The sequence below is a fragment of the Spea bombifrons genome, chromosome 3, assembly GCF_027358695.1.
Source record: "Spea bombifrons isolate aSpeBom1 chromosome 3, aSpeBom1.2.pri, whole genome shotgun sequence".
Taxonomy (NCBI): Eukaryota; Metazoa; Chordata; class Amphibia; order Anura; family Pelobatidae; genus Spea; species Spea bombifrons.
In genome coordinates, this window is record NC_071089.1 from 55,332,142 (window position 1) to 55,346,151 (window position 14,010).

The 14,010-nt window shown below is 39.4% G+C and overlaps 1 protein-coding gene across 1 annotated transcript in view; it reads right to left on the minus strand.

Moving 5' to 3' along the window:
• Positions 1-11,252: 11,252 nt before the first annotated feature.
• Positions 11,253-14,010, minus strand: part of NKAIN2 (sodium/potassium transporting ATPase interacting 2) — a 261,254-nt gene continuing 258,496 nt past the window's right edge. Inside the window, exon 7 of the mRNA XM_053461246.1 lies at positions 11,253-13,047. Within this exon, the coding sequence (XP_053317221.1) occupies positions 13,038-13,047 (10 nt within the window). The 3' untranslated portion in view covers positions 11,253-13,037. The remainder of the gene's footprint in view (positions 13,048-14,010) is intronic.

The window sequence follows — 14,010 nt, forward strand, 5'->3', positions numbered from 1 at the left end:
AGATTTAATACTGTGTGTCGGTATGCCTGGGGTACCAATAGTTGTTTAACCGCCTCTAATTTCTCAACTCTATACAGTAAATCATTTTCTACCACAAAGTATGGATAAATCAGGGTTTTTCCAGGATTAACAGGGGTCCCATTCCTCATAGTGATCTGGTTTCTTGCCCCAGATAAAGTGGGGTCCTCCCACTGTGCAGCTCTGAAGTTACCCAGGTTACCTTCTAGGTCAGTCAATTCTACATCAGGCTCCGTGATATTAGAAGGACCTGCCTCACTCTGCTCAGTGTTATTCCCCACTAGGGTTTCAATAGGGTTTAAAGGCTTGTTCCTAGCAGCAGCTTCTCTGTCCAAGTCATCCCCCAATAAATCTGAAAAGGGAAAGTCACTCACAGCGCCCTCTACTGGTACTGAGTTAACCCTTTCAGCAGTTGTCCATAAAGTCAAAAAATAAGGAAAATCCCTGCCCACTATCATTTCATGGACTAATCCGTTGACTAGACCAACTCTATGATTTACAGTACCACTTTGCATTTCAATAATCACCTCAGCAGTGGGGTACTGGTGTATGTCCCCATGTATACAGGCAACCTCTAGATTCTGGGAGTCATCTATTGGAGTGTTTTTTAACAGACTCTGGTCTAGAAGTGTAACCATACTCCCCGAATCTAGTAAAGCATTTACTTCTTTTCCCTCTACCTTTAAAGTACACCAGGGATGGCCCTTCAAACACTCATTTTGTGTGACAGTATATACGGAGCGAGAGAAAAGTGAATAAGCACCCCACTGATCACCAACATTACATTCCATTGCAACAACATTCTCAGGACAGTCTTTTGCAATATGTCCATATTCTTTACACTGAAAACACTTAATTGTATAATTAGGCATTATTCTTGAGGATGGTGTGGTCTCTTCCAGCCTCACAAAATTCCTGCCTTTTGCTGTAGTGTCCCTTGGGTTGTAAAACCCCATCTGCTCCTCCCGAGACCCCCTTTTCCCTGGATCAGTCTTACCAAACTTACTGGGACTCTGGATCTTCGGGGTCCTAAGTCTCTCCTGGTTAGAGAGTTGCAAAAATTCTCCAGCTGTCACATACCGTTCCACCAAGGCAACTAGTTCATCAGCAGTTTTAGGATCACTCTGGCTGACCCACCGCCTTAGGGAAACAGGCAATCCTCTCAGAAACCGGTCCATCACAAGCTGTTCCACGATGTGGCTAGATGAGTTAACCTCTGGCTGTAACCATTTCCTGGCCAGATGTATTAAATCAAACATTTGTGACCGTACCGCTTTGTCTTGATTATAAATCCAGCAGTGAAATCTCTGGGCCCGAACCGCTATCGTGACTCCCAGGCGGGCCAAAATTTCTGCTTTCAGTTTACCGTAGTCACAGGCTTCTGCAGGCTCCAAATCATAATATGCCTTTTGAGGCTCTCCACTCAGGAACGGTGCTAAAAGGCTTGCCCATTCAGATTCAGGCCAACGTTCTCTTTCAGCTGTCCTTTCAAAAGCCATCAGGTAAGCCTCCACATCATCTGTAGCCACCATCTTTTGCAAATAGTTACTCACTCCCAGAGTCTTAGAACTATGTGGCACTTCTGCAGTATACCTGGCCAGCCTCTCAGATAGGCCCTGGATCTCCTGCTGCATGGCACGAGTAACATTTTGTTGTTCCTCTTTCTGTGCAAGCACCAGTTGCTGCAAGACTGTAATATTTTCTTGCTGGACAGTTGTAGCTTGTTGCTGGGCAGTTGTAGCTTGTTGCTGTGTGGCTGCTGCCTGTAGTAAAGCCTTAATAACATCCTCCATGTTTATGTTTCGTGGTATTGTTTCCTTTTCCAGACTATCAATGTGGTACCCGCATTCTCCACCATATGTGAGCTGGGATCATGTAACCACACAGTCTTAAGGTTTGATATACCACATAAGGCTAAAGTATTTGTAGAATTGTAGTCCTTTTTATTAAAAGGTCTGTAAACAAACATAAATAAAACAAACAAAAAGAAAAGCCTTGCTCTCTGAGCACTTACTGACAAACAGCAACTAACTATCGTTGGACGGCTTACCCGCTACCAACAAAAACATTTAGCACAGACCTTTTTTCGTTTAGGAACCGTTCAGCAGATTTGTTAGGAGAAAATGCAGTCTCACTCACTGCTTGTATGTTTCTCACCTGAATAACTCACAGGGCTCCTTTTTGTAGCAGCCCCCTGCTGCTCATTGGTAACAGGTGAGTAACAATCTGAGAGAACCAGAACTCCTGGACTGGCTTCATCACCTGCTGCAAGTAAACTGTGGAGTGGAGCACTGGCCCTCCCTTCTCTCCAAATGCTCCACCCCAGGGACCCAAACATAACTACAACATTACCATTATTTTGTTGGTAACAAAACATTCTCCCTGGGGTTATCGAACACATTGCACTGCAGTATTTTGTGGGAAATGTACATGTTATCCACCACCATGCCCTGTTCCCTGTCACAATATATATATATATATATATATATATATATACACACATAATATGGTGAAATATATATCTAATTTTTTTATTGTAAAATACATTATGATCAAGATAATATCTAAAAAAATGCTGTACCATTTCCAATGTCTTTTTCATTATCTAATTATGCTCTAAAAGTACATCATAACTCCCATCACTCTATACTGTTCCATACAGTGGCAGAGCTGGGAGGCAGAGGCCTTGCACCCCCACCGCAGGACTCCTGAAAGGTAAGTGAACTTTAAAGAGGTAGGGCAATCATACTCCTATCATGCCAAGTCTGCAAGTACATCCTGGAATCTGGGTATGCCTGGGCATGATAGGAATGTGATTGCTGTTAACAATCATATATATATATATACATATAATATTGTTTTTTAATTGTTTTGTCCTATTTTGGTGTGTTACTTACTTTAAATAAAAGTGTTAGATTTTTTTTATGGTGTGGGGAGGTCATATTCGGTTTCGGACAGGTAAATGCTGCATTTTCGGTTTCAGTCCAGAATTCGTTTCGGTGCATCCCTACTACTAAGCCAGACAATGAAGTGGTAGGCCTACACCACATCAATGTTTGGCGTAGTATATAGTGATTGGGGTTATGCTGCACTATTGTCAATGACTGGCTCAATGTATAGTAATAGGGATTACGCTGTACCACCATCAATGTGTGCCTCAGTATATAGTGATAGGTGTTATGCTGTACCACCGTCATTGTCTGCCTCAGTATATAGTGGTAGGTGTTATGCTGTACCACCGTCAATTTCTGCCTCAGTATATAGTGGTAGGTGTTATGCTGTACCACCGTCAATGTCTGCCTCAGTATATAATGATAACAGTGAGAAGAGGCAGAGGTGGTAGATAGTGATACAGGGGGATAGATAGTGAGAAAGGGGAGTTTTGTTACAAGTTTTTATTCCTTTCTCTTTTTGGGATGGGGGGGCACCAGAGGAGTAGTCCGCACAGGGCGCCAGAACACCTAAGGCCGGCTCTGCCTTAGAGTGGTGGACCCGGTTGCAGTTGCGGCGGGCTTAAGGGGCTCTGCGTTAATGCGGCCATATAGGCCCAGTCAGTCCGGTCCTGACTGGGCCTATTTTAAGGTAGGAGCCTGGAGCTGCAGCTCCATCAGCCCCTAAGTCAATCCTGCCCTGCCACAGGCGTGGTCGCAGTTGCTGCTTGCTCTGGCAACAAGGTAAGTAGGGTGAGGGAGGGGGCTGCAGTGAGAAGGGGCAGAGGGGGGTTAGGTAGTGAGAAAGGGGGAGAGGGGATAGATAGAGGCGGTACATATTGAGATGTGGGGAAGGGGGTTACATAGTGAAAAGGGGGAACATAGTGAGAAGGGGCAGATAAGATGATGAGAGGGGGTAGTGTGAATGCGTATGAGAATGAATGAATAAATGTGAGGATGAATTGCTTGAATGATTTGTGAGACTGCATTAATGAATGTGTTAATGATTTGTGTGAATGATTAAATGCAAAGATGGTACATGAAGGGTGGGCTTTAACAATAAATAAATAAATAAATAAATAAATAAATAAATATGGGCTGCTCAGGCTTAAATGCCCGGGCCTATTTTTTGTCCCAGTCCGGCCAATGCAATTTACCCCATCAAACCATATATTTTTCAAAACTAGACTCTCCAAGGTATTTCAAATGCTGGTATTTTTCCCCCATTTTGGTCAGCCTGTGCATATGTCCTATCTTTGAACCTGGCCACTCCAATTTACCCTATCAAACCATTCATTGGGTATTTGAAATTGTTTTATTTGTTTTATATTTTTAACTCTTTCCATGTCAGAATTTTTGAGAAGATACAATGCTAATTTTAGCACTTTCTCATAATACCGTATTTGCTCGATTATAAGACGAGGTTTTTTTCAGAGCAAATGCTCTGAAAAATACCCCTCGTCTTCTAATCGGGGTCGTCTTGTAATCAGACCTCAAATAGAGGTCTGATTATGAGACTAAGATCCAGATCCCCCGCACCGCTGCAGGGGACCTGGATCCTCCTGTCCCCCCCCCATTTAACACCCCCCCACACACACACTTACCAGTGCTTCCTACTGTATCGCCGGGGCAGCGGGTTGACGTCTACGCGATCCGCGTAGACAACGTCCGCTGCAGCCGGAAGGAGGTGTGGCTAGCAGCGGGGGTTGTCTGCGTCCGTCGCGCATACCTTCCACGACTGTCAGAGATCAGAGTTCCCCGCACCAGGGAATTGAATTGAATTGATGGCCATAATTCAGGTTAAGTTCTAGGACAGGGGAGTCCAACATGCGGCCCACGGGCCAAATGTGGCCCGCCGGAACTCGAGGTGCAGCCCACGTGAGATCTGCAGCCAGGGCAACCGGGATCTCAAGGGTCCTTAAGCTTACCTGTGGGTTGCTTGCACACACTGTGCGAGCAGTGTCTTTTGTACCGCACAAGGGAAGCAGAACCCAGTAGAGTCACGTGAATTTACGGCACATTACATGACTCTGCTCCATTCCTACTTCCTCTGTGCGGTTCAAGAGAAGTTAATATCAGATATATAGATATTAACAGTTGTTTTTTTTTACAATTTTGGTGTGTTACTTTTTATTAAAAGTGTGGGTTTTTTTTTATTTTTAAAGGTAGGGGGTCCTGAATTTTTGGTTCCAGTCCATAATTTGTATTTTGGTGCATCCCTAGAATAAATGGAACTATTTAATTTTTACTTATCCAGAATCCTGAATTTGTAGTCACTTCAGAGGAAAAACCTTTCTAGGCCCATAAATCAGTGAGAGAAAAAGTTAAGGTTTTGTGTATTTACTTTATTTCAATCTGCATATCTTATTAAAGGCCATATTTTCTCTCAGTGAAAAATGAGTGTAGCTCACGCACATATACATTTCTGATGAAGTGGCCCACTGCAGAAAAACCTTGGACACCCCTACTCTAGAACAATTATTCTTAAAACTTGTTCTGTTTGTGTCCCTGGACACAAGTTAAGTGACTGAAATTAATAATGGGTTTGTCAGTGAGTGGGATATGTTTACTGTCTTGCTTCTCTAGTTTGCAAGTAATGCCAAAATGCTATGAAGTAATAATGCTTTCAAAAATAGACATGTTAGTTTGTTTCTATCATTAAGCAAAATGTGATGTCACTGAACAGAAGAAAATTATAAATCAAATCAATATTTGTTGTGACCACCCTTTGCCTGCAAAACAGCATCAGTTCTAAGTATACTTGCAAAAAGTCAGAGATTTTGTAGACACATAGTTAGGTATATGATTGGTGGTGCTAATGATCATCAATTTAATATGAAGGTTGAAACACAATTGTTAACTGAAACATTAATACATGTATAGGAGGTAGGAAACTGGGCAAGGAACATCCAAACTCGCAAACAAGGTGAGGTTGCTGAAGTTAAATGTCACACTGGGTAATTATACTGCATCAGCAAGGTTTCTCCTAGGCAGAAATTTAACACACACCTATAAAATGCTAATGATTTGGCTTCTGCAGAGGTGGTCACACTTGCTGATGATTATTTAATCAAAGGCATTTGAGTAGCAGCACTTGTCTGCAACGTAGCATCTGGAAGCAGTAATGGTGTATTTCATTTTTATCCAATGGCTTCTCCATTTTGGCATTATTTTTGTTGAATAAATCATGTCATGTGTTGTTGTTCATCTGTGTTTAACTTACCCAATTTTTAGCCCTGCTAAGGAACAGATAATGTTATTATATTCTGAAATCTTGGTTCATACACTGTTAAATAGTTTGAACAGCGAACAGCCAATGTTGCTGCATCCTGCTGATATAGTAGACCTGGCTGTCCTCGGTGTGATTATCCACGAAATAGCCAGTAGATTTCTCTACTGATGCAAAAAAAAGCCTAGGATATTATGTCCTTCAGTTTCAAGTGCTACTTTTGCTGCGATGTTATGTAATGTCCCCAAGTGTTAAGAGTTAAGTTATTTAGCTTAATAGTTTCCAGCTGCTTTCACAAAAACATAGCCAGGGCATTTGAAAGCAATTTTGTCTTAATTTCCCACGATACCTTAGCAGAAATTGCTTTGGAATCCTCTGATATGCCAACAAAGGAAGTTGTAACATACTTTTTCTGCTCTCTGTATATTGCAGCTTTGACATTAGATGCACTTAGATTCTCTCTAAGTATTAAAAAAAAGAAAACAAATGCAGTTTTCTCTTTTGACACTAGTGATACATCAGCAAACAGATATTTTAGATTTGGCCAAATTAATCTCCTGTAAATCAAGTACTTGAGGACAGGGAAGGATGAATACCTACATGTCTCGCATACAAAAGAAACAAAGATGCTTAAAGATGTCCATCTCAATTAATGAGATGAATAATTTGCAACCTCTTCTCTTATATTGAAACCTGTTGTATGCCATTATTCAGTACAGGGGTCGCAACCAAACGGCCAGCGCGACCACATGTTTCTGTCTCTTCGTACCGGTTATAATTGTTTAGATAGAGCCCTTCCGACCTGGGCCGCTCCTTTCTAAACTATTTTGAACTGGCACGAGGAGACAAGAACATATCGGGGTCACATAACATCACGTGACCCCACAGTGAAACCAAGGCTGCTCACAGGAAGAGAGAGCTGCAGGAGAGGTGAGAGGTAAGCAGGGATGGACTAGGGGTACGTATGTATGTTTTGGGTTTATTTTTGTATATATGTATGTGTGTGAGCATGGATGTCTATGTATAAGTGTGTGTGAGCATAGATGTGTAACTGTGTGTGTGTGTGTGTGTGAGCATAGATGTGTAACTGTGTGTGAGCGCGGATGTGTAATTGTATGTGTGCGAGCGTGGATGTGTAATTGTATGTGTGCGAGCGCGGATGTGTAATTGTATGTGTGCGAGCGCGGATGTGTAATTGTATGTGTGCGAACGTGGATGTGTTATTGTGTGTGAGCAAGGATTGTGAAGTTTGGGCTCCTGGGGAAATTTTTCACACCAGGGCCCTGTGGTTTCTAGTTATGTTCCCTGCCATTATTCTGATTAATAGAGCTTGATAGGAGATTAAAAGATTATGTATCAGATCCTTGAGTAGGACTGTGCAATAAAGTGCCACTTTCAAATTGGCCAGGCAATTATTGACTAAACTTGTTGTGAATCTATTTCCAATACTGGTGCCACATTGCTAAAAGCTAATTAAGTTATTTAGAATATACAGAAGAAAGAAATAGAGGCTCAAAAGGCTGATAATTAGAAGACCACAGGGAGGAAGATACTGGGCAATCAAACCTTAAAATATTGTATAATAAGCATAAAGCAGTTCCCTGAGGAAAGTGTGACAATCCACACTGTGAAATTTGTGTCAGACCCATAGATCATTTTCACCACACTCCTCCCTAATGGCTATTACTTTATAGTAAAGATTTGGAAATCTTTTTGCTGACCCAAAACCATTGTTACATGCTATATCTCTGTAGCAGGTAGTTTCCCTGCATATTTCTTCCGAGTATTCATCCTGTTGATATTTTAATTTCATTGATTACTTAATAAAAGTTAGGTTTGATTTTCCAGGGAATACATTTTTTTTGTTTGTAATTCATTTATTACACATTTTATGGCACTTGCATGGGTTAACTTTGGAAATGGGTTATTGCATGTGTTTTTAATTAATTGATTAAGGCTTTATTATGGTTTTATGACTTTCTGCCGTAATGTTAGGTCTATATAAAATAATGTTTCAAATCAATAGTCTTTAGAGCTTCTACAATGTGGACTATACATTTAATATATTTTGGAGTGAGGTATAAATATTTTTGCTCAAAATAGTTTTTGTGTGTAACTCACAACACACATTTTACTACAAATAGATTGGACAGATTCATCAATGAAGGGTTTAGCTCGGTCAACTACATGCTATTAATCCTACCTCTTGGGGACTACATTAACATCCATCTTTATTTGCTGCTGGGCTGTTTCACAGAGTCTTCTCTTGGACCGGAACTGACCTTAGATTAAAATGCAAACCAAGACCACTAGATGTCGCTACTATAAGGAAGAATTAGCCATATTATAATACAGATGAAGATGATTATAAAAAAGTTCCATACAATGGAAAAATATTCATTGTGTATTTATATATATGGTTTAAAAATAGGATTTATTAATTGCTTTGTAGTTATAAGAAAATATAACATTTTTTTTATTAAATTAAAAGCGCAGGTTTTTTTCAAAAATTACATTGGACCTGCTTTGCACACATGGTGAAAATTTATTAGGTTGCAAAGGGTTAAGATTTTTCTTCACTGGAAATAAGGGGCACAGCCCAACCCATGAAAAACAGCCTCATATCCTTCATCCACCAAAAGTTGTAATAACTATTCATAAGACAACCTCAGATTGGGAAGGTTGATGCAACGACAAGCCGAACAACAAATATATATTTAATATTAATTTTTTTGTTATATTTTGTGTCACTTTTCATCATTTTAGTGCACAAACCACTTTTATTGTTATTGCACTTCGTGATGTGAGGCTAGCATGAGTTGCTGCTGTTCCTAAATGCCGGAATAAACAGGAATAAAATGTGTTGAATTAATTTATTGAAAAGGTGGAATCCTATCACAGTACCACGCTTGAATTCACTGAGTGCTTCAGAAAAACCAGATTTTTCAGAAATGTTTGTAAATGCAGACTGCATGGCCAGGTGCTTGATTATACGTACCTGTGGCAATGGGTCTGATTGAAACACCCGAATTCAATAATTCAAAAATACCATATAGTGAACGATAGTGTACTAATCCCTGAGATTTTTCCTGTGAGTGTTTCCATTATGTAATCTTTTCAGCACAAGTTAGCAGTTTACACTTTCTATCCTTTTTCATGCTTCTGGGTTTCTACACCTCCTGCCTTAGCTACCAACCCAGTCCTGACATTACGTCTTCCATTCACGTTTGTTAGCAAGCCTCTAAATTGCATTAATCCAAGAAAACACAGTGCTCCAGGGGTGTTGCAGATGAATCTACAAATGGGATGATAGACAAGGTGGAAGCACAAACATTTTGGGGTACACATTTTGGGTTATGCCTTTATCAATGTGCACCTACAGCTTAGTTGCATCTGTTGGCATGTCTGTCTGTTGAGTGGGGGTGTTAAGTTGGTTAACAAGTGTTTGGGTCCAGGAAGTTCTGGGCCAGCTAACCTCTTCTTTGTGAGAAGGCAAATTGATTTTCTTTTGGTAGCCGTTTTAATATTAATTGTTGACTTGAACTGTAAAGTTGAGGCTACTCTGAATGAAGCTGACCTAACGAAATTTAAAGCAACTAAAACCATTGAGAATAGTTTCCTTAAAAGCTCCAATGCCTCTTTCTTGGTCCCAAGGTCTGGACAGAGGTGGGCATAAATCTGTATTGAACTCGGTACTATAGTTTCCATTGTATGTCTTTCTTTCACAATTACTATGGATTCAAGCATGAAGCATTATCTACATACATTTTCTGAAACAGTCCCTCAAGGCACACCAATAGCCTATCTTTGTACCAATAAAATATAACTGGGTAATTCCTAGATCCAGATTTGTTAGTTGCAGGTAATTTGAGAACTCCAAGACTCTAAAGATACTATTTTATTGAAAGTAATTGGATCCCATCCTATGTGCACTAAAGTAGTTTAAACTTTTAATTGTAACTTATCATTTTCAACAGTCAAATATTTCTAGAATGGGTAGGGCTCGGTAGGAAATAAACTTTAAATTAGAAATATGGGTTTTCTTGTATTATTCACACCTATGCCTAGCACTGAATGTTTCCAAAACACCTATAGTGGGAAAAGTTATGTAATTAAATGGTACTTGGAATAGAAAATTGATTCAACAGAAAGTTAGCCTGTGAGGCCCACACTTGTTCAGATCTGTGTTTTATAAATGTATATGTACGCACCAGCTTGCAAGGAAACAAAGAGTCGACATTTGATTGCCTTTGCAAAGTAAGAATTTTGGCAGGATTATCCTCATACCAGACCCATCTTTTGCATAGGACCTCCCATGCCGTTTACAAATAAAATCCTTAGGCAATAGAGTGATTAAAAATACTTTAAAAAAAACACAGTAGACATTTATTACAAATAAATTATTGTTTAGTGACGAGTAAAAAGTCAAAGAAGTCCTTCACTCTGCCTTGTGCCACAGTGCGCAGATGTCCCAACTAAAAATGAAGGGGATTATGCTATAAATCAGGATAAAATGTGACATGTTAGAGCAAGTGTAATGTTAGTGACTTTATATTATAGCTTCATCACAGTATATGATTAATGGATATAAAGTCTACAGCTATTGACATGTTGACAGATCAGGTGTAGAACACCACATTGGTAGGACCATCTTTAATGATTTGGTTCCCTAGCCTATTTGTACCTGTGGTAATGAAGATCTGTGCAACCACCGGCACAGCCCTGTATTGATTTCTACTTCACGGCTGTGTCCATCTTCTTGTGCTGGGTTCCATGTTCGTCCCTAAAGGGTGAATTGCTAGTGAAGAAGTCTGTGCTGCCAGATGCACAGACCTCTACCATGTCACAGACCCTAGTGGTTGTTGAAGGATCCCAAGAGACAGCTGAAACTGACCCTTTGGTGAGTGCAACTTCATCTTTTACAGCCATGGTTCCTGGTAAAACATTGACTAGCACACTTCCAGCTTCTAGATTCAAGTCTGTTAGTTTTCTATGAATGGCAGTTTTGGTTACACAATAGCTGGCTGGACTGCCTGGAATATCATGGTAAACCGTGACAAAAATGCAAAACTGCATTTTCACAAATCAATGCAGGGTGTATTTTTTATTGCATAACTCTCAATCTATAGGAACTAGAATAAGTAAATAATATTTTAAACCCACTTTAAGGAGAACAAAGATATAGTGTAATATGGGAGAAAAACATGCGGCCAAACAGGGACTGACCGTTAAAAAGAGCTTTGTATACACATAGGCATTCCAACAACAATTGCACATTAACTTAACCAGCGTCTTCTACTTAATCTCTTGGCATGCCTCAAATTTAGCTATGTAGTAATTGCTGCAATTGAAATATAACAGATTCATTTCTAAAGTAATATTTTTTCAATAAAGGGTACAAATCCAAGAAGTATATATTTTGCGGTAATTTATAAACACAAACTACTAATACATTCCCCCATTACAGTATCATTTTTTCAGCTAAAGAACATTTTTTATATTCACACAACCACAGGAAGAAATAAATATGCAATTCTAAAACACTAACCAACTTTCCAGACATCACAAAATATTCACAAAATAAAATCCTTCTTCCACATAGTAAAAGCACTCACATACACTATATTGTACTTCAACTGTAAGTATAAAATATTTGTTAGTTCTATGTCTACTTTATCTTCTTGTATAGAAATCTGTCAATGTCCACTTTTATTTTGTAAAGTACTAAATACATTAAAAAAAAACACAAACAATAAAGTTCAAGTTTTTTTTCTTTTCCTCTGAATTTTTTTGTACTGGGTTTTATCAGTGGATTACTAGAAAACAAAAAAAATCCCCTACTACGTTATACATTTGGTGTCAGAGGAAAACCACGCAATGCACTGCAAAGCGTTAAATGCCTACTTCCAAAGTACAGCAAAACAAAGCCCTTGGAAGTAGTTGCTTGTTCATGAATGCCTCCTAAATGCTTCAAAGTCACTTAACTGATGGCTATGTAGCATATAGACATTATGATGAAGCTGTAGTTTGCTGTGAATAAATATACTGTGGTTTATATAAATAGTAATTAATTGTGGGCAGTATATTGCCATATATAGTCATTGCACTTTACACCATTGAAATAAATTACTGGAGTGATCATAACACCTATGCAAATACTGTCAGAGATGTCGTCTCATTTTAATGTAACAACCCCCTCAAAGGCAACTTTTCTTGTGTTTGTTTCTTAGGTTAACAAACAACTGTGATCAGCATGGAGGTTTAACATTGCAGCGGTAATGGCACATAAATGTGCTGTCCAATCATAAGATCCAGTTCACAGAGCACAACAATCCTTGTGAATAGTAAAAGTCTTTGCAAAATGATAGCTGTCTTACAGAGAGTAATTACTCCTACAGCAGTTTCTGCACATTTTCCTCTGACAGTGACATTTTGGCTGGATTAAGGCAAAGTACAGGCACATGATGTATAGAAACCACCTGCAAAAAAAATAAAAAAAACAACTTAGTGTGTCCTGCTGCCCTTCGCTTGAGAGGTCTTTATGGCACTTTTTATTATTCACAGTTTTAGGTGTTCATCTAGATCATAAAGTGTCATATATATAGGCCTAACAGTGCAAAAAAGAAAGAACATTGGAGATGTTTCCACAAGAGGGCACCAAAGCGTCTGGTATGAAATAGTTCCTAGTCTGGATTGTGGGATCCGTGAAATTACATCTATTAATACTTCCACCTGTGCACTATTAGGACAAGGCATTTTCTGCTTCTACGCCGTAAATTCAGACAGACCTATGCCCTCTTGAAACCAAAGGAATGTTTCCATGAAGAGATGTGGAATGCTCCTCATATTTGTATGCAGATTTATTTTGACCTACAAAAGAACACAAAATCAATAGCTACTCAATTTATACAGTTGGGTTTTTTTTTTCTTTCAGGACAGACTAACATAAGATATATCACTTTGTAACATATTACTACTCCAAAATAAGAAATATAGTTTTTCAACAATGATTGTCCTTGAAACATATTTTAACATATGTTACTATATGTTAAACAAATAATTGAAACACTGAATCAAAATATTGATATAATGTTTAAGTTAGCAGCCTTAGGGATTTTTTACAGCAACCACACCCAACATGCTCTCCCGCTTCCCAATTCAAGCAGGGTAGTTCTGATTTGTAGGGTAGTTCACGCAAAGTAGTGAACTGGTCTTATCATGCTGAGATTGGTCCTGCAATGCACCAGGATTCCTCCCACCAACTGTTATTGATGCCACATTTGTGCACACAGTTTAGTGATCCAGAGAGACTGAGAGGGATCCAAAAAGCAGGGTGAGCATACCGAAGAAAAGGGGTTATGTGAAAGGATGGGGGGGGTTGGGTAGAGCTGGTGTTTCAGAGAGGTACTTTGTAGCTTGCACATATAAGTGCATATTCACAAGAACCAGAATTACGCCATGGCTCTGCTGGTCAGCAGCCCAGTCCTAGGACTGCAAGTAATTGTACACAATACTTAAAGGGACAATTGAAGGTCCCTGACAGGCCCACTAAACTCAGAAAGTACTTTAATATGCTTTTTCGGAAATTAAAAGAAGATTAAAAAATTAGAAGACTTACCTGTAGTAGAAACCATGATTGCTACGACTGTTGCCACTAATAGGCTGCTTGAAGCTACCAATCATTGGCAGTAAACTGCTTCTAATCAAATATAGGAGCCATACCTCCAGCACATAAAACACTAATATAAAAGGGCCACACAGCTTTAAATCAGACACGGCACATGGTGCTAAGAAGGAGGAGATGAAGCATTTTGTGGGCAAAGCATGTAGGTG